Source organism: Labeo rohita, chromosome 7, assembly GCF_022985175.1.
Source record: "Labeo rohita strain BAU-BD-2019 chromosome 7, IGBB_LRoh.1.0, whole genome shotgun sequence".
Lineage (NCBI taxonomy): Eukaryota > Metazoa > Chordata > Actinopteri > Cypriniformes > Cyprinidae > Labeo > Labeo rohita.
Window position 1 is genome coordinate 29,000,794 of NC_066875.1, and position 19,930 is coordinate 29,020,723.

General features: G+C 33.0%; 1 protein-coding gene across 2 annotated transcripts in view; it reads left to right on the top strand.

The window, feature by feature from the left end:
• Positions 1-10,895, top strand: part of smad3a (SMAD family member 3a) — a 37,219-nt gene extending 26,324 nt beyond the window's left edge. For both annotated transcript variants that reach the window (XM_051115099.1, XM_051115100.1), the window contains exons 6-9: positions 331-543; positions 662-799; positions 957-1,101; positions 8,846-10,895. In XM_051115099.1, coding sequence (XP_050971056.1) covers positions 331-543; positions 662-799; positions 957-1,101; positions 8,846-8,969 — 620 coding nt within the window. In that variant the 3' untranslated portion in view covers positions 8,970-10,895. The remainder of the gene's footprint in view (positions 1-330; positions 544-661; positions 800-956; positions 1,102-8,845) is intronic.
• Positions 10,896-19,930: the final 9,035 nt, after the last annotated feature.

A 19,930-nucleotide genomic window follows, 5' to 3' on the forward strand; every position in this document is an offset into this window, starting at 1 on the left:
TCTGCAGCCGTGGTGTGTGCGTATGTGTCGGAGAGAAAGGCCATTGCCATAAGCCTGTAATTTTCTACAGTTTTGCGTCCAAGCCATGATGGTATTTCCCGATTCAGCCTTTATTTCTGGGAAGTAACGTTTACTCTTGACATCACAGTGTCGTCAGTTCCCAGCCCCCGTGCTCTGTCTATTCGGGTATCCCCACCCATTTGTTTGTTTTTCTTTTTCCTGTCTTTTTCCTTTTTCTTTCTATTTCTTTTCCACCGCCTATTTCCGTGTATGTCTGTGCCTTTCGGATTCTCTTCATGTTATTGTTCCTTTTTTTTTTCTTTCTCTCAGATCTACAGCCGGTGACATACTGTGAACCTGCGTTCTGGTGCTCTATTTCATACTATGAGCTGAACCAGAGAGTCGGTGAAACTTTCCATGCCTCCCAGCCCTCTTTAACAGTGGACGGCTTCACAGACCCGTCCAACTCTGAGCGCTTCTGCCTGGGCCTGCTGTCCAACGTGAATCGCAATGCTGCTGTGGAGCTCACGCGCAGACACATTGGTACACACAATGTTGCTCTAAAACACTCATTCATTAAACAGTACTATTTGAAAATAAATATTCAGTTTTATTTTTCATCTACAGTACTTACTTATGTGGCAACCTTCTGTTTTTGCAGGCCGGGGTGTGCGTTTGTACTACATTGGAGGTGAGGTGTTTGCAGAGTGTCTAAGTGACAGCGCCATCTTTGTTCAGAGTCCCAACTGTAACCAACGTTACGGCTGGCACCCAGCCACTGTTTGCAAGATCCCACCTGGTAAGATAAAACAAAAGACCCTCAACAAATAGCCCTCTTAACAGAGTTTCCTTTTCGATAGTTGCATAACATTCAGCTGCCTCTGTGTTGTTATTCTAGTTTGTTTTGTTTGATATTGATTATGTGAACTTATTCAACCTGCTTTGTGTCCATCCAGGCTGTAATCTGAAGATCTTTAATAACCAGGAGTTTGCAGCTCTGTTGGCCCAGTCTGTGAATCAGGGCTTTGAGGCTGTGTACCAGCTCACCCGCATGTGCACCATTCGCATGAGCTTCGTGAAGGGCTGGGGAGCCGAGTACAGGTACGATTACTGCAGTCACTTCATTCCTTCCCTGTCTGTCAGCTCGCTTGCCACTCTTGGAATGTGGTCTTGAATTGACTCGCTCAAAGCCTTTTGAATCGCTTGTGAAGTGGTGTCAGCCAAAACCACAGAAGCCACCCGCGCTTCCTGTTAAATTCTTTGAGTTTGATTGTCGTAATCAGATTTTTGTAGGTAAAGATTTATGAATACTGAATGACATAAAAACACTGCACCTTTTTAAATTTCTTTTAATTAAATAGACCATAAATAAAAACCATAATAGAAATGTTAAATATTAACGTTTTCGTCAGTTATTATATATATTTGTAATATGTGTAATATTTAAGAGGTTCACTAAAGATGCTAAAGAACAACTGAAAGTGTTATTAAAATAATTTGTTTTTAAAGATTAAATTGTAATTGAGTGTTAGGTAAACTATATAAATAAAAATAGGTTAAATATGCACAATTAAATATCCAGTATTGGTTGATATAGCTGCACAGCTATATCAGCACATAGGCTGCACAGTATATTACCACCATATTGGTCATCAGCTGGTATTAGCTGATGTTGGAAATGTAATTACACGTTCATTTAAATGATTTTAAATTTGAGGTTTTTTTTTTTTTTTTAAGGATTAGGTCACCCAAAAATTACTAATTACTAATTACCCCCTCATGTGGTTCCAAACCCGTAAGACCTTTGTTCACTTTTAGAACCCAAATTATGATATTTTTGATAAATCCTAGAGCTTTCTGACCCTGCATAGATGGCAACACAACTGCCACGTTCAAGGCACAGAAAGGTAAGGACACCATTTAAATAATCCATGTGACATCAGTGGTTCAACCGTAATGTTATGATGCAAAGACATGAGGGTGAGTAATTAATGACAGAATTTTCATTTTTGGGTGAACTAACGCTTATTAAGACAAAAATAGTATAGAATTATAGTATCATCCATAACAGTTAAATATTTAAAATGTATGAACTGAAAACTATTAGCTGAAAATAGGGCTACCCCCCTAATAGTCAACTAACCATTAGTCGACGAGAAGAGGCTTGGTTGACCAAAATTTAATTAGTCGCTTAGTCGCAGAAAAAAAAAACAATTCCACAGGAAGTGGCGAAGTCACGCAGTCCATGATGGACAGATCATTAACGACTGGTCTATGTGGTAATATAGTACATTGGGCAGGACATCCAAATGCTCAATCTAATGTTAACATAGAAAAATGTGTGCTATTGTGGAGTGTGGAATAGAAGCTCACTGCATGACAGATGGAGGCGCCGGTGCGCTCACTTGCTCTCAAAATACTATGCTTAATAGCCATTTTTGGTCATACAGATAAAAGTAATACGTCTTTTAGATCTGTAAAGATCTTATTTGTGTGCACTCACAATAACAACGAAACATTGGACTTTTGTCCAATGTTATCTATAAATATATCTATAGAGAGTGAGAAATCTACTTTTAAATGAACCAATTCAAATAAAAAACAAATATTCTCAAGATTATGTAATCTGTACGAAACATGCATACAGCCGCATCAGTACTGCGGAGACGACCAGTCAGTGTCGACTTAATGTCTTAAGCCAAAAAACAAAGAAAGCACTAGTTTATCAATAAATTATGAAAACGTTAATGCAGACCTGACACATTCATAATTATTATACCTGCCCGTGAGTTGTGGCAAGCTTCTTTTTTTTTTGCATGCGCTTGAGTGCTTATTATGCTATGTAGGCAGTTAAAGGCTCATAATTTTAATAATTATATATTATATTTTATAATTATAAGTATATTATATTATATATTATCTAATTATAAATTATGGTTTATATTGTTTATTAATAAACGTACGACTAATAGTCGACTCATGCTTAAAATGAACAATGACTAGTTGACCAGAAAAAATCTTTAGTCGAGGGCATCCCTAGCTGAAAAGAATCAGCTTACAGGTATCAGCCAGTATTTTAATAATATTTGGCATCCCTAATATCCAGTATCAACTGAAAACGATAAAGTAAAAATCTCCAGTTATCAGCAGATATAAATAGTAAAGATAGAAGTTGATAATAATGGAAGCCCAAACTATTTTACTGCTCCATAGAACAATAGGAGGGAGTGTCGTTTTAAGGCTATTTTAGTATAGACAGACCTGCAGGGTCAAGGAAGGGTCTGCGGTAACTGTTTTTCCTGCTCTGGTGAAGAGTTCTGACGTAGCAAGACAACCCGGTGTCCACCAGCTTAGCGTGTCCGTCATATAAACTGTTAGGTCTGCACTGGAAACCATTCCACACCAAACAAACTCACACATGGTGTGCTTCAAAACCTCTCAGAGTTTCCTGATCTCTTTCTTTCTCCCCCTCTTGCTCTTTTGAGTAACTTCATTGTTTGAACCCAAGGAACCAAGACCCTAATCAGAAGCAGTTGTGGGTTTTGACCAGGGACATGTGTAACGAAGCTTGAGAAGAAAATAGGAAAGAGTAAGACTGGTGTGAGAGAGAGTGAGACTGTGGTTTCCAGACAGCTTGGCGTGTGGAGACACAATCTGAGCTGTGTCGGGTTTCAGCAGACACCCACTCTCTCTCTCTCACGCCCCTCCACGTCTCCCCACCTTCAGATCCACCTCTTTAAGTGCTGACAAACTGTCCCTGTTGCAGTTTAAAAATGCCATTTGAGCACTTTATGGTCGGACCCTGTATTTACCATCACGTCAGTGAATATCATGACGTAGAACAGCACAGTACCATTGTCTGTCACCTAAGCTGCCCCTTCTTTTAAACCCATTGTCTTTTTCAGAAGCTTGACATTAAATGTGCTCATTAGGAGAGGTAACTTTTTGGCTCCTGCTCTCCAGATTTCTCTCTTTCCACTACATCATCTCTTTTTCTCTCTCAGTAGACTTGCTTATACTGTATTTCAGCACTGTCCTTATAAACAGCCGAGGTCTATTCATAGACGAATGAAAGATTTACTGAGAAACTCGTGTTGAAAAACGAGAGACAGTCAAACGATCAATAAAAGAAGCTTCAAGGAAAAAAAAAAAAACAGTGGGCAGACACATTGTTGGTTAGTGCTGTAATGAAAAGGGTATAAAACAAAAAGGTTGCATTGTGAAGTGATTTGAAACACAATATTGTGCTGCACATAGACTACCGTTCAGAAGTATGGAGTCGGTAAGAATTTTTTTTGAACGTAGTTAGTACTTTTATTCAGTAAAGATGCAATAAATTGATCAGAAGTGACAGTAAAGACATTTATAGTGTTACAAAGGATTTCTGTTTCAAGTAAATGCTGTTCTTTTAAACTTTCAATGAAAAATGTACTGAGAAACGTGTGTTGAAGAATCAGAGAGAGTCAAACGATCAATACAAAAAGCTGCGAGGAAAGAAAAAAAAACAGTGGTTGGACGCATCATTTGTGGATAGAGCTGTAATAAAAAGAGTCTAAAATATGTAAGAATTGCATTGTGAAGTGATTCAAAACAACGCAGAAGCAGCAGAACAGTTGAAATAACCAAAGTTTAATAACCGAAACTAATAGTTAAGAGGCAGAATGGTTTTTAATCACAGTACTTTTAATTTTATGTTTAAAAAAACATTACATGTACTTTATATAAGCTATCATTTAAAAGTTTGGATTCAAAAGACATTTGTAGTAACAAAGTTTTATTTCAAATAAATGCTGTTCTTTTGAATGTTCACAGTTTCCATAAACATATTAAGCAGCACAGCAGTTTTTAAACCTGATAATACATTTCTTGGGTTTCTTGAGCACCAAATCAGCATATCAGAATGATTTCTGAAGGATCGTGTGACACTGAAGTCTGGAATAATGGCTGCTGAAAATTCAGGTTTGCCATCACAGGAATAAATTGCATTTTAAAATAAATTAAATTAGAAAATTAGTTATTTTAAACTGTAATAATATTTCAGGGGAGCCTATGAGACAATTTTACCAACCCCAAAAATATTGAACAGTAGTGTAGGTGTAGATTTTTACGTGTCAAGTAGGGTTAATTTAAAACTTTTATAAAACAGTGGGTATTATTTTCTGTTGACCACCTATTGATTGACACATACATGCTTGTTTGCAGTTACAAATATCTAACAGTATGACAATAACATTTTAAAAACTCAGAGGTTTGTGCAGTGTTAAGATTTGATTAATCAATATTGAAATTTATTGCAGGCTGTTTTCATTATAGATTTAGTTGTTTTAGCCTTAGTAATGAAATTATAATCTATTTGTCTGTAATTTTTTCCTGATTTATCCTCTCAGTGCTTAGTGACTAACTCATGTAGGAGGAGAGGAACTGAGATTCAGGAGAGACTTACACACGTGTGTGTGTGGGTGTATGGATTAGAGGAAGTCCCAGTGAGGAGTGGAGCAGTGTAAGGTGTTATGAACAGCACTTTCAGGACCGAGTCTGTTCACGTGTGTGTGTGTGTGTGTGTGTGTGTGTGTGTGTGTGTGAGCACAAGCGAGGAAACATAAAAACGTATTGTGTAAGCATTGTGGAATGTAAAAGAAGTGTGTTTGGCAGTGAAAACCGTCCCTGTGAGGGACGAAAGCAGAGAACGGCAGTTTACACACACAATTCATATCCAGGCAAACCAGTAAACTCTGTGAAATCCCCCACTGGTCAGTCACAGTAAAGGATGTTAGTGGACAATCCGAGAGTCTTGAAAAAAATCTTTATATTATTATACACCACCAGTCAAAAGTTTTTGATCAGTATATTTTTTGTTAATAATAATAATAATAATAATAATAATAATAATAATAATAATAATAATAATACTTTATTTGTATAGCACTTTTCATACATAGAATGCAACTCAAAGTGCTTCACAGGCAAAAAAAAAAAACATCAGCATGGTACAAATGATTCAACAAATATAAACAAAACATAATAGAATATAATAGGAAATTATAAAAATTAAAGACAAAGAAGAAAAGAAAAATAATAAAGATAAATAAAAAATACACACACCTCACACACTATTATGCACATAGGCAACTTTAAAAAGGTATGTTTTAACACGGTTTTTAAAAATATGAGTACTAGTGGACTCTCTTACTTTGTTTGGAAGACAATTCCAAATTTTTGGAGCATAGTGACTAAAAGAAGTACCACCAGATTGCTTAAGATTTACTGTGTAATATGCTAAAAATCCAGCACTAGAAGATCGTAACATTTGTTTAGGATTATATCTTAACAGACAATCAGAGATATAAGAAGGTGCAAGATTATGCAATGCTTTATAAACTAAAATAAGAATCTTAAAATCAATCCTTTGGTGCACTGGTAACCAATGTAATTCCATTAAAACCGGTGTGATATGTTCCCGTTTCTTCAATTTCATTAATACTCTAGCTGCTGCATTTTGTATCAATTGCAGCTTAACTATAGAACCCTTAGGTAAACCAGTATACACAGCATTGCAATAATCTAGTCGAAAGAATATAAATGCATGAATTAGTTTCTTAGCATCATCGAGAGATAAAAACAGACGAATCTTGGCAATGTTTCTTAGATGATAGAAACGTGTTTTTGTAACTTGGTTAATATGAGACTTAAAACTCAGATCACAGTCCAAAATGACACCCAGATTCTTTACCTCTGTCTTACATTGTATAGCTAAGAAACTCAATTCAGCTTCAATCCTCTCCCGCTCAGGTTTTTTACCCACAATAAGAATTTCAGTTTTATCTTTGTTTAGTTTTAAAAGATTTTCATTCATCCATTTTACAATGCTGGACAGACAGTTGGACAAATTTTTTATCACAGCAGTATCTTTCGGCTCAACTGATACATATAATTGTATGTCATCAGCATAAAGATGGTAATTCATATCATATTTCTGAATTATGTTCCCAAGAGGAAGCATGTATATTAAAAACAAAACTGGCCCAAGGATGGAACCTTGTAGAACACCATATAGTATATATCGTGATTCTTTGATATACAATCCCCTATATTCACAAAAAATGTCCTTTTTGTAATGTATGATTTGAACCAATTTAAAACGTTACCAGAGAGACCTAGACGTTTTTCTAATCTATTTATCAAAATACAGTGATCGACCGTGTCAAATGCTGCGCTTAGATCCAGAAGGATTAAAACTGATGCATTACCTTTGTCTGTATTTAATCTCAGATCATTTACTACTTTTAATATTGCTGTCTCTGTATTATGACCTTGTCTGAAACCTGACTGATATTTCTCCCAAATACTATATTCATCTAAAAACTGATTAAGCTGTTGCAGTACAACTTTTTCTAAAATCTTACTTAAAAATGAGATATTAGAAATTGGCCTGTAGTTATTAAGAAGAGAACAATCCAGGTTCGTTTTTTTTTAAAAGTGGCTTCACTACACTGTTTTTGAAAGCATTAGGAAAAATGCCCGTCTCCAGTGAATTATTTACTATGTCAGAGACATGGTCAATCAAACTGTGTGAAACCTTTTTAAAAAATACTGTTGGTATAATGTTAATAAAGAAATCTCTTCTGCTGTTCCAAAATACAGCGAAAGCAGTAATATTGTGAAATATTTTTACTATTTAAAATAAGTGCTTTCTATTTGAATATATTTTAAAATGTAATTTATTCCTATGATCAAAAAATGTTTTTTTAATTATTATTATCAATATTTAAAACCGTTAAGTACATTTTTTTTTCAGGATTCTTTGATGAATAGAAAGATCCAAAGATCAGCATTTATCTGAAATAAAAACCTTCTGTAACAAATTATTGAAATTTATAAGAAGAAATTATAGAAATGTGTACTTCAAGTTAGCAGGAATGCTTTTATAATGTTACAAAAGATTTCTATTTCAGATAAATGCTGTACTTTCTATTCATCAAAGAAACCTGAAAGAGTTTTTGAGCAGAATCAGAATATTAGAATGATTTCTGAAGGATCATCTGACTGGAGAAATTATGCTAAAAATTCAGCTTTGAAATCACAGGAATAAATGATATTTTAAAATATATTCAAATAGGAAACAGTTATTTTAAATAGTAAAAAATATTTTAAAATTGTACTATTTTTGCTGTACTTTGGATGAAATAAATTCAGGTTTGGTGAACAGAAGAGACAGAGGAAACATTAAAAATCTTACTGTTCAAAAACTTTTGACTGGTAGTATGTGTATGTGTATACATACTGTATTATTAGTTTTAGAAACAAACCTTTAAAACCTTTTTTGTATGATCACATAGTGGAAACTTAAAGAGAGAGTTCACCCAAACATTTAAAATTCCTCATGGTGTTCCGAACCTGTATGACTTCTATGAAAGGAAGATATTTTGGTAACCAATGACTCGTATTGTATGGACAAAACAAATTTTAAGATAGTTTAAACATTTTAAACAACATTATTGTAAATTACATACTTTTTTTTATTTTTGGGTGAACGATCTGTTTAAATCACATTTAATGTTCCAATTTTATTTAATTTAGATAATAATAAAATATCTAACCAAGTGGCATTTAATTTAAAGCAGAATATGTCTAAAAGAGCTTTGACAGTTCTGCTCCATCAAGCTGTTTTAAATGCAAGAACGTGCTCTTGTCCAAAAGAAACATCTGAAGTGATTTGTGATCAAAACAAAGGCATGCAAAGGATAATTAATGTGCAAGGATATTCATATACCAATCACCGAAAGTGCTTATTGCTTAAGAAATGCCATATAAAGTACATATCTCTCTCTCTTTTTAATGCTGTCAGGCGGCAGACAGTGACTAGCACCCCCTGCTGGATAGAACTGCACCTGAACGGTCCTCTCCAGTGGCTGGACAAAGTGCTCACTCAGATGGGCTCCCCCTCCATCCGCTGCTCCAGTGTATCATAGGAAAAACACTCCCTACACATATACAACATATACAAGCCACAAGATCTGGAAAGAAGAAAAAAGTTCCTTCAGGAGTCAAAGGCTGAAGACCTTCATACCCACCAACCATTTGGGTTCCACAGACTCGGTAGCACTTTCTCATGTTGGAGTGTATTACAGTATATGTATATATTCGTTTTTATGTTGTTGTTAGCCATTTTTATTGCCATTATTGATATAAAATATTGCCATTTATGTTATATGTTGTTATATAGCATGTATATGTAAGATCTCTCCTCTGTCCTGTCTTTTACTATGCTGTGTTAGGTACACGTTTACCTTAACAGGTATATAAGAGGCTTGAATAGTTTTTAGAGACATGAAAAAGTGCTTTTTTATAAAGTGAAAATATGAAGTTTTTCCAAATATCAGTTCAGCTAAATAATGGAAACTTGGCCCATGTCATAATGTTTTGTAGTACATATCAAGAGCTCTTATACATCTTTATAAGATTTACAAACATTTAAAACCCAAATTAATATATTTTCTCCAACAACCTTGAATTCCCATACATTAGCAGTTCACCTTTTTAAGATTCACTGCACACAATACTAGACAACAAACTTCATATGTGCACATAACAGTTTGTGTAACACTTAAAAAAAAGTGTTATCTATGCTTCACAATATCTCTGTTATGTTTGTTGAAATGTTAGGGCCTTTTGTCATTGCACAGATGCAGAGAGCTTGATACGCTACTCTTCCTACAGCAGTTTTCCAGTTGTAGTGTTTTCATCTCTAAACAAGCTAAGCATGTATATGAACATTACTTGAGGATGTTATAACTGTGCCAGTCGTCCTCAGTGAGCATTTTGTCTAGTGTTGATTTCATCACTGTCTGCATTGAACCGATTGTCTGTTCTGTGTGAATGAATGTGAATTATTGGATTCATCACTCTTATAACTCCATGTATTTTCGTGCTTTCATTGTTATTCACTCAGTGTCTTTTGTGAGTGGGTGAGGAGCTCTTCAAGGTCTGGTGAGGCCTCTCAATTGTCCGCTTCGGAGAAGTTTCTCTGTGTGTAGCGGTAGATTTCGAAAACTGGGCATTACATCATTTTGCGCACTAAGAAGTTGGCACTTCATATCTCACGGTATGTGTTCTCATCCTCCAGAAATAAAACTGAGTGAGTGTGCCTTCGTGTCAACTTTCATAACAGAGTTTGTAAATAGTATATTGGAGACTTCACAGGCGTTTACCCGTGTTGTTGAGTAAGTGGGTTGTCCAGCGTTGGACCACTCAGGGTTGTGATCCTTTCTCAGCTGAATTTGTAAATAAATTGTCTAATAAATTGATTATGCATGCCTATTTTCTGAAATTCATGCCATTTGTACTGTAGACTCTCTATTTTGCTACCAAATATTTTTTCAGAAGTGGAACGGGATGAACAAGTAAATGCTCTTACCTCTGTTTGTAACTGTTGAAAGGTGGGGCTTGTACTGCTGGCAGGTTTTTGTAAGGTTAACCCTGTATTTTTATACGTCATAGGATATGGAGAAGGGCTTAAAGAAGGGAAATGTCACAATGGGCTTTGTGAAAGCCAGATCATGTACAGTACCTTCAGTTCAGTGGAGAGGAGCTCTTTGCATGCCTTTCCAAAAAATCTCTGGTCTCTCAGCGTGTCGTACAGAAATCATGGATGAAAGTGTAGCGTTTAGGTGCATTGTGTACTTCACAGACGGTAGAAAAGATGTGTGACATCTGTGTGCGTAAATGTTTATGACTTTACTTTGATAAAGTCAGATTGACTAGGATTCCTTGAAATGTATTTAAACCTCTTGATGTCATCCGGCAAAGACTAAATAGAAGGTACTGAAGTTATTCAGGAAGTGATTTATTGTCCATCTAAGCAAACATGTTTTCTTTGAGAGAAAAAAAAAATCAAATCTCATTTTCTCAACAAATTGTTGAATATATTTTAAGTAACGTGCATTTATTGTGCTTGTGTTAAACTTTCACATTCAGTGACATTGTGGCTTAGTGGTGATTGTTGTGCTTGACATTGTTAGGTTTCTTCTTTGTATAAGTATATAATCGTTATTATTTCTCTGCATCTTTAAAGTTTGATGAGAAAAAAATAATTGTTTGTTATCGTTGTACTTTTAATAAATATGTAAATGAAAACGTCTCATTCATCTGATTTGTCTGTTATATCTGTGCATCAGTCAAGTTCTGCTTAATTTTTTTTTTTTCAGATCATGACAATGCCGTAAAAGCTGCATTGCTAGGATACAGGTAACACAACCCTGGCCTGCGACCTAGCACACACTTCTCTCCTTGCTGAAATATGAAAGCTCTCTTTGTTCGGAGGACCCTAAGGGCAGGGAGGCACTGGAATTCATCTCAACCACACATGTGTCTTCAAAAAATGTTTGTTTGTCAGTAAAACATAGGTTAAAGAGTGGGACAGCTTGCTCATATTGAAATAGTCCAGGTGTGTGGTGACTTCAGTAGATCACCTGGTGCAAATGAGTAAATAGTAGGGACACTCACCTCATAATCTTTATTCAAACACAGATTTCTCTCAGTATGCAAACAAGCAATTCAGGCAAATGCTTAAATATCTAGAACACATCTACTCCTCACTGACGGATCAGACAGACACCAGACTAAGAGTTTAGCTGGTTAAACTCTCAACCCAGCTCTGCTGCTGAAAAATTAACGCTGAGGTTTGAGGGTCAAAACCTACTAACACTGACGCTCGTGAATCATTCACTGCTTCTCGAATGTGTAGGGCACCGGGTCAAGGTTTGTTTCAGGTTCATGAGGCAGCTGAATTTGTTTCCTTACAGTTTTCTTACAAATTTCAGGTTAGGTGAGCTGCAGTCTGGTGGATTATTTCCGTCGTGCTGTCGCCCTCTGTGGGCAGATTTGAGTAACGCGTCACCGCATTTCGCTGTCACGAGTGTGTGTTGACTGACTGAAGCATCCAGACGGGCAGAGTTTGTTTGCTCTGTTGAATCACCATCAATCATCGTTTAAAGTCTCTGATTTTTTCAGTCAAGCAAAACAGTTAACACCTGGTCTTTATTGTAGAGTAAACCCGGGATTAGCGTTTTCCGGTCTCCACCAACAGGCCTAGTTTTATTGTAGTGAACACATAAGCTGCGTCAGAATTCACGTGCTTTCGGAATGTACGTCGAATTACAAAGAACCTGCTTCTCCACATTTGAGTATAAACCAACATTCTAAATATTCACTTCGTACTATGATGTCTGGACTGCAAAAAAGCGGGACAATTTAGGTTAACGTTAGTTGTATATCCAAATATGGAAAATTCACGAAAGATATGGCGAACAGTAACCGGATGACCTACTGCTTTGTCGAAATGTGCAACCAGTGAACATTTTACTATCCCATAAGGCCATTGGAAGTGGTCAAGCGTCCTGAGTTAAAAACAGAAAATGGCTGAAAACTCGAAGGACTGTTCAGGTAAAGAAATTTTTCCTAATTTTGTTGTATTTTGACATGTCTTAATGAATATTAGTAATATAAAGAATATATGGGAATATAAGATTCATTATTTAACTAAAGTGCCCCTTATAATTTAGTGTGCATAAATACTGTAGGCCAATACACAGGGCCTGAATATGGGGAAATAAGCCGGTATACCTAATACCTACAAAAACCCTCCCAAAACCCCCCAGACAATATTAAAATAAGAAAGCTGTAAAATGTATTAATGACTGTAAACAATCTAAAGTTTTTGTGGATATTTCTATCGTTGGTTCCTTCTTTATTGATGTCTGTTTATCATTTAGAGGGTCTGTACTTACCTCACAATATGGTCAGTTACCTGGATGTAAACAACAGCATGGATTGCACAATTATGTACTACTGAATACATTGTTCTGCTAATTTATGCTGTCTAAACCACGAAAAAAATGTGCGGAAACTGCTAAATCATACAGTGAAGGACTTGGTAAGCAGGAAAGGGCACAATATTTTGACAAACTAATGTTAAATTCTATAGTGTTTTCATATGCGAATCCAGCAGATTGGCAGAACTGAATGCAAACAATGCCACCGAACAAAACTCGCCTATTTAGCTGATTATTGCTGCTGAAAATGCCCAATTATTGTCATGTTTTGGGCTGTACTAATCGGTTGGATGGGGGAAAACATTTGGAGTATTATAGACTGCCAAAAGTTACAACAAATCAAGGAGAAGAGTGGAAAAAGCTGTCTAAGGCGTTTGTGGTTGGCCAGACTGAACCAGGATTTCCAGGGCAAGAATCTTGACAACATTCATGGTTGTTCTTATCGTTTCTGGTCAGGTAGGTGAAGTATTAGGCTCATATCTTAAGTAATACTGCTCACATGTATATTTACCACCTATTAACTTAAGTTTGTCAAAATATTGCGCCCTTTCCTGCTTACAAAGTCCTTCTCTATATGATTTAGCAGCTTCCACACGTTTCTTCTGTGGTTTAGACAGCATAAATTAGCAGAACAATGTATTCAGTAGTACATTAACCGTGCAACCCATGCTGTTGTTTACATCTGAGTATTGCCAATTTGGCCGTCCATCCGGGTAACTGACATAAGTGCAATACCCCCTTCGCTGAATTTGCTAAATCTTGTGAATATTATTTCACTAAACCAGTGAATATTATTATAAATGCAGTTAAAATCTCCTTTTCTTTTCTTTTCTTTTCTAAAAATAGTGAAAACATACATTTAAAAAGTCTATCAAAAGTGCTAGGAAAACTAATAAAGTAACAAAAAAAAAGACTGGGTTGTTTTGACCCAGCAGTTGGGTAAAATGTTTAACCTAGCCTTCTTGGTAGTTTTATTTATCTCAACTCTTGTTTAAAAATTACTATACGGCTGGCTTAAAAATGAACCCAAAATATGTTGTAAAAAAAAGAAGACGACATTATTACTAGAGGCATCTGAATAATCAAAATGTTCACTTATTGAACATATTAATAAATGTTCATTTTCTACCTGATGTCTGACTCTGGACCACAAAACCAATTGTAAGTAGCACAAGTATATTTGTAGCAATAGCCAAAAATACATTGTATAGGTCAAAATTATAGATTTTTCTTTTATGCCAAAAATAGTTAGGATATTAAGTAAAGATCATGCTCCATGAACATATTTTGTAAATGCTGTACCGTAAATATAACAAAACGTAATTTTTGATTAGTAATATGCATTGCTAAGAACTTTACAGGCATTTTTTCTCAATATCATGATTTATTTATTTGATTTTCAAACAGTTGTATCTCGGCCAAATATTGTCCTATCCTAACAAACCATACATCAATGGAAAAAAAATGGACCCTTATGACTGATTTTGTGGTCACATTTGGGTTTATTTTAAGCAAGAAATAAAACAAATAGTTTAACACACAAGGTTGGGTTAAACACAAAGTGTTTTTAACCCAGCGTTTTTTTTTAACTAGAGTGTAACTAGAGCATTAAAGTAAAATGAAAAATAAAAATAGAAGGAAGAAGAACACTATTATAACCATATGTTGGCCTTAGTATTACTGTAAAATATTTCATTAGCATTACTGGTGTTTACTGGAGAGATGTCCTTACAGCTGTTGATGAAAGACTGACAGAGAAGATAAACTGAACAGATGACTCCACTAAACTCTCTCTCATCCGGCTGACAGCATCATGATCATCACCAGCCGAGTGACAGCCACTACCTTTGTTGGTAAACAAATTAATCTTCTTAAAGGTCACCATTTGCTGTAAGGCGTCGCTGTCTGTCTCTTTCAGTCCCGTCGTGATGAGCGCGGGAGAGGCTGTCAGATTGTCCCGCTATCAGCATTCCGCTCAGGTGACTCACACCTGATTGCGGCGCTACGCACTGCTGCGTCACAGCTGTCTCCGGACAGAAGATAAGACAGGCCGCGCGTCTCCAACTGCCGCGCACTGGAACTCTGCCCAACGGGCGATGCGTATCTGTACTACTGGCCAGCATTTCTCCCTTCAAGCCTTCTGTCCGCGACAAAGATAGACTCCTTGCCTCTCCTTAAAAAATGTGAACACCTGTTCTACTTAAGACCTCGGCTCGGCCTCCAGAGAGATGAGCCTCAGCGCGAAGCAAAAATGATCAGGAACGCATGGACTAGGCTATGTGTGTTAGATGCTGGCATATTTACTGTTAATAGAAAAGGGCACAGCAAAATTGAGTGTAAGTCACAGAACTGATGCTAAATGTTCTGCGATCTCAGGTAAATACCAAGTGATTGGGTACGAAATATTTTTGAGTCCTTCTGCCTGAAAAAAGAAAAAGATGGATAGGTAACTCATGCATGTCTCATTTTTCTTCATGAACATTAACACTTTGCCCTTACTGTCCCTTCAGATACTGTTATTCAAGCTAATGCGTTTATTGTCAAGTTCAACTTTAGCTGAATTGTTTTGTCAACGTTCCATTGACAAGAATGTCGGAAGTAACGTCACAGATTGTGAAAACGGCCTATTGACTATGTTTGTGAAAGCAGTCCCCCCCCGTTACACAGACTGCAAATCTAACAGCTTTAGTTTTAGTCCAGCAGCTGCCAGCCTTCTGATTAATGGCCGCTCAATCCCTGCCCAATGAAGAGTAGCCATTTGAGTGGGACAGAAATCAAGACAGCGACCCATTACTAATAACATTCTACTTGAGCAGTCTATTGAGCGCACAGACCACTAGTGGTTATTGTACTGGTTGATGGCTGTGTGAACCGTATGTGAGGCAGGGCAGCAGGTTAATAATCTAACCTTTCAGTCTGACCATTCATATCTATGTGCACTGTATGCACTTGCCTTGGTAATTTACTGCAGTACTGAAGTCTTGATCTTGTTTAGGTCTTGTCTCAAGACCAATTGGTAGTACATGATATCACTTTAAGTGCTCTCACAAGGGCTTGTAGTGACCTGTGCTCTTTGACTTTTTATTCTCATCACTTTTTGTTATTAAAAATGCTTTAGGTTAGCCAGTACATTATATACCCGGGGAAAAAAAAACACTTGGTTTGCTCGTTACATGTATGAAAAAATGGCTCTCCTCTCCAGAATGTGTCATGGTTGTTTTGACCAGTCATTGCCATTATAGTTATATGCATAATTGCTACACAGTTTACAGTTAGTACAAAATAGACCTTATAAAATTACAATTGTTTTAAAATTGGTATAAATAGTAATAATAATAGAAGAAAGGAAGATATACATCTTGTATGTTTCTATGTATATTTTAGGTACAAATAGTAATAATACCCAGTACATAATGCCAGTTTGTTGTTAATATGTATATTTATTCATTATTAATGTACATATAATCTAAGATTAGATTATATTTAATCTAATATTAATAAATATTAATAATAAAATAATATATAAATGTGTATATATATTTTTTTCATTTGTTTAATTTGTTATATTTTTAATTATTTAAAAATAATTTATATATTTCATATATTATAATATACAGTAATAATTTTAATGATAATTTATATATATATATTTCATTTGTTTAATTTGTAATATTTTTTAATTATTCATGAATATTAATATGAATATATTAAATATAATATAATACATTATAATTATAATATATACAATTGTAATTATATATAATTTATTTACTAATTATTTTATTATTAAAATGTATTATTTTAAGATGTGTGTATATATATATATATATATATATATATATAAATCTTAAAATATTAATAAATATAAATTACACTTTTTTTAATTTAATTTGTAATATGTTTAATTATTTAAAAATAATTAAAAAATTATTAAATGTATTATAAAATAGCAGTACTATTAATGATAAATAAATACATAATAATAATAATAATAATAAATATTAATAATAAAAATTTTGCACACACACATCTGTATATACAGTATATAAAATAAACTTTCACTTGTTCAATTTGTAATATTTTTCATTATTTAAAAATAATTAATATAATAAATATATAATAATTATAATAAATATAAAATTACAATTCTTTATTATTTATTTTTGTTATATATATATATATATATATATATATATATATATATATATATATTTTTTTTTTTAAATATCTTAAAATATTAAAAAACATTAATAATAAAAATAATAAATAAATTATATATATTATATAAAATTCTATATATAATAAATAAAAATAGTTTTATAATATAGTACTTTTATATTATAATACATTTAATATATTAATTATTTTTAATTATACACGCACAGACAATTACACATAATTATATATATATATATATATACATATATGTGTGTGTGTGTGTAAAATATGTAGCAAGATCATAGCAGAGACTCTCGAAGTTTAAATGTAAAACAAGTATTCAAATGTAGGTATATAAATAAGTATTTTTCTAACTTACTAAAGACATTGATTCATCAAATAGGGTTGTATGGATTACTGTCATTTTCACGTTTTGCTTGTTAAATGAAAATTCACAGAGATGGATTATTTTCTAAAAACTTTCTTTGTGTTCATCTGAAGAAAGTCATATACATCTGGGATGGCATGAGAACATTTTTGAGTGAAGTATCTCTTAAAGAATGTTAGCATTAGATTGATAGATCAAGGGCAGATGCAGTCAGAGCTACTGTAGGGTTTGGTCTTAGGGCTGGTTTCAGGTTTAAGAGTTTTTGTTTGGGTCATGGTAGTGTGCAGACTTAATGTAGATGGATTTCAATCAAAGCAACAGTTGTTGATGTGGAGAGAAAGGCAGAATGATGTCTTCACTGTTATTAACTTACCAAATGTTGACAGCAAAGTCTCAAGCCAATTTGTTCATTCCAAATTTGTGTGGTATCTCTCTGTCAAAGCAGTTTAGCTGCAGGGAGGAGAGGAGCAGCATCTGGATACTAATGAAGCACTGAGGAGCTTGTGCTGTTCCTAGTTGTGCTGTCATGTCATGTTGTCCCCTTGTCAGCATCACACACACGTTTTTATGTTCCAGTGTTTCAAAAAGTTAAAAAAGCCCAGCTGGTGTCATGTCATTGACTCATGTAATTGATCAGTCTAATTTTGATCGGTTATGCTGTGCAATAATAACGCTGGAGAAATATTTAAAAACTCAAATCTTATAACAGATGTCTCTGGATTATAGAGAAAAGTTTTCCACATGGAGTAAATCAATTGCTTGGGTTTTGGATGCAGCATTATTGATGTACTCTAGCTTGCCAGCGAAGACACTACTGCAGCATTACAGCAGCAAAAATATATCAGCTTTATGCTGCTTTTCTCTCTGACTTTCTTTTGTCCTTTCACACTCTCCTCACGTTTTCATATTTAATATTTAAGTCTGTATTTTCAAGATATCTGTGTTTCTTCAAAAGTAAGTTCTATGTTCCGAGGTGGATGTTTTTTTTGTTGTTGTTACATGAAGGTCACAGTAAAACTATTCTTTAATAATTGAATTTTTATATATATATATATATATATATATATAATTTTATTTTATTATTTTATTTTACTTTTTATTTTATTTTATTACTTTATTTTATTATTTTTATTTAATTTTATGTTATTATTTTTATTAAATTTTATTGATTTAATTTTATTATTTTTTATTATTTTACTGTATTTTATAATTTTATTTTACTTTTTATTTTATTACTTTATTATTTTATTTGTATTTTATTACTTTATTTTGTTTTATTTTTAATTTTGTTATTATTATTTTTATTTATTTAATTGTATAATTAATTTTATTTTACTTTTTATTTTATTTTATTACTTACTTTTATTTTATTATTTTTATTTAATTGTATGTTGTTATTTTAATTTAATTTTATTTATTTAATTTTATTATTTTAATTATTTTACTGCATTTTATTATTTTATTTTACTTCTTATTTTATTATTTTCTTTATATTTTATTACTTTATTTTATTTATTTTATTTTGTTATTATTTTTATTTATTTAATTTTATTTACATTTTTTTACTGTATTTTATTATTTTATTTTGCTTTTTATTTTATTATTTTATTTTATTTTGTATTTTATTGCTTTTATTTTATTATTCTTATTTAATTTTATTTTTATTTAATTTTATTTATTAAATTTAATTTTTTACTGTATTTTATTTTAGTTTTATTTTATTACTTTATTTTATTATTTTTATTTCTTTTACGGTATTTTATTATTTTATTTTACTTTTTTATTATTTTATTACTTTATTTTATTTTATTATTTTGTTCACTGTAGTTTATTATTTAATTTTACTTTTATGCCTATTTTTTCCTACTTATTAAATGCATTTTATGTGTATATATTTTATAGTTTTACTCCTTATAGTTTTACCCCACCAGAAATTTCAACCTGAATTATTGTTTATTTTATTTTATTCATTAATTTTATTATTTTATTATTTTTTATGTTATTTTATTATTTATATTATTTTATTATTTCATTTTATTGTACTACTTTATTTTATTATTTCATTTTATTTTTATTTTTCCACTGTATTTTATTTCATTCTATCTTATTTAATTTTTATGCCTTAATATTTTTTCTATTTGTTAAATGCATTTTATGTATATATATTTACATATATACCCCCAGAAATTTCAACCTGAATTTTCTTTTTCTTTCTTTGTTTCTTTGTTTCTTTGTTTCTTTCTTTCTTTCTTTCTTTCCCACTGTCCTGCATCTTTTCCCTGTAACAAATACCAATTTCTTTCCTGAATATGAAGAAAAATATCCTTTGTAACTATCATTGTACCAAAATATTATATCATTCATCATTTTCATGCAAGCTGTAAATTTGTAAGATACATAAAAAGCTATACAAAAGAGCTTGGCATTTTATTCCATTTTATTCCAACTGTGCCTTTTTCACATGTCATTTCCATCACAGAATATTATCAAACAAAATAAATAATTTGACATGAGTAGTTATTTGTGAATGACACTGTAGTGAAATGACAAAAAT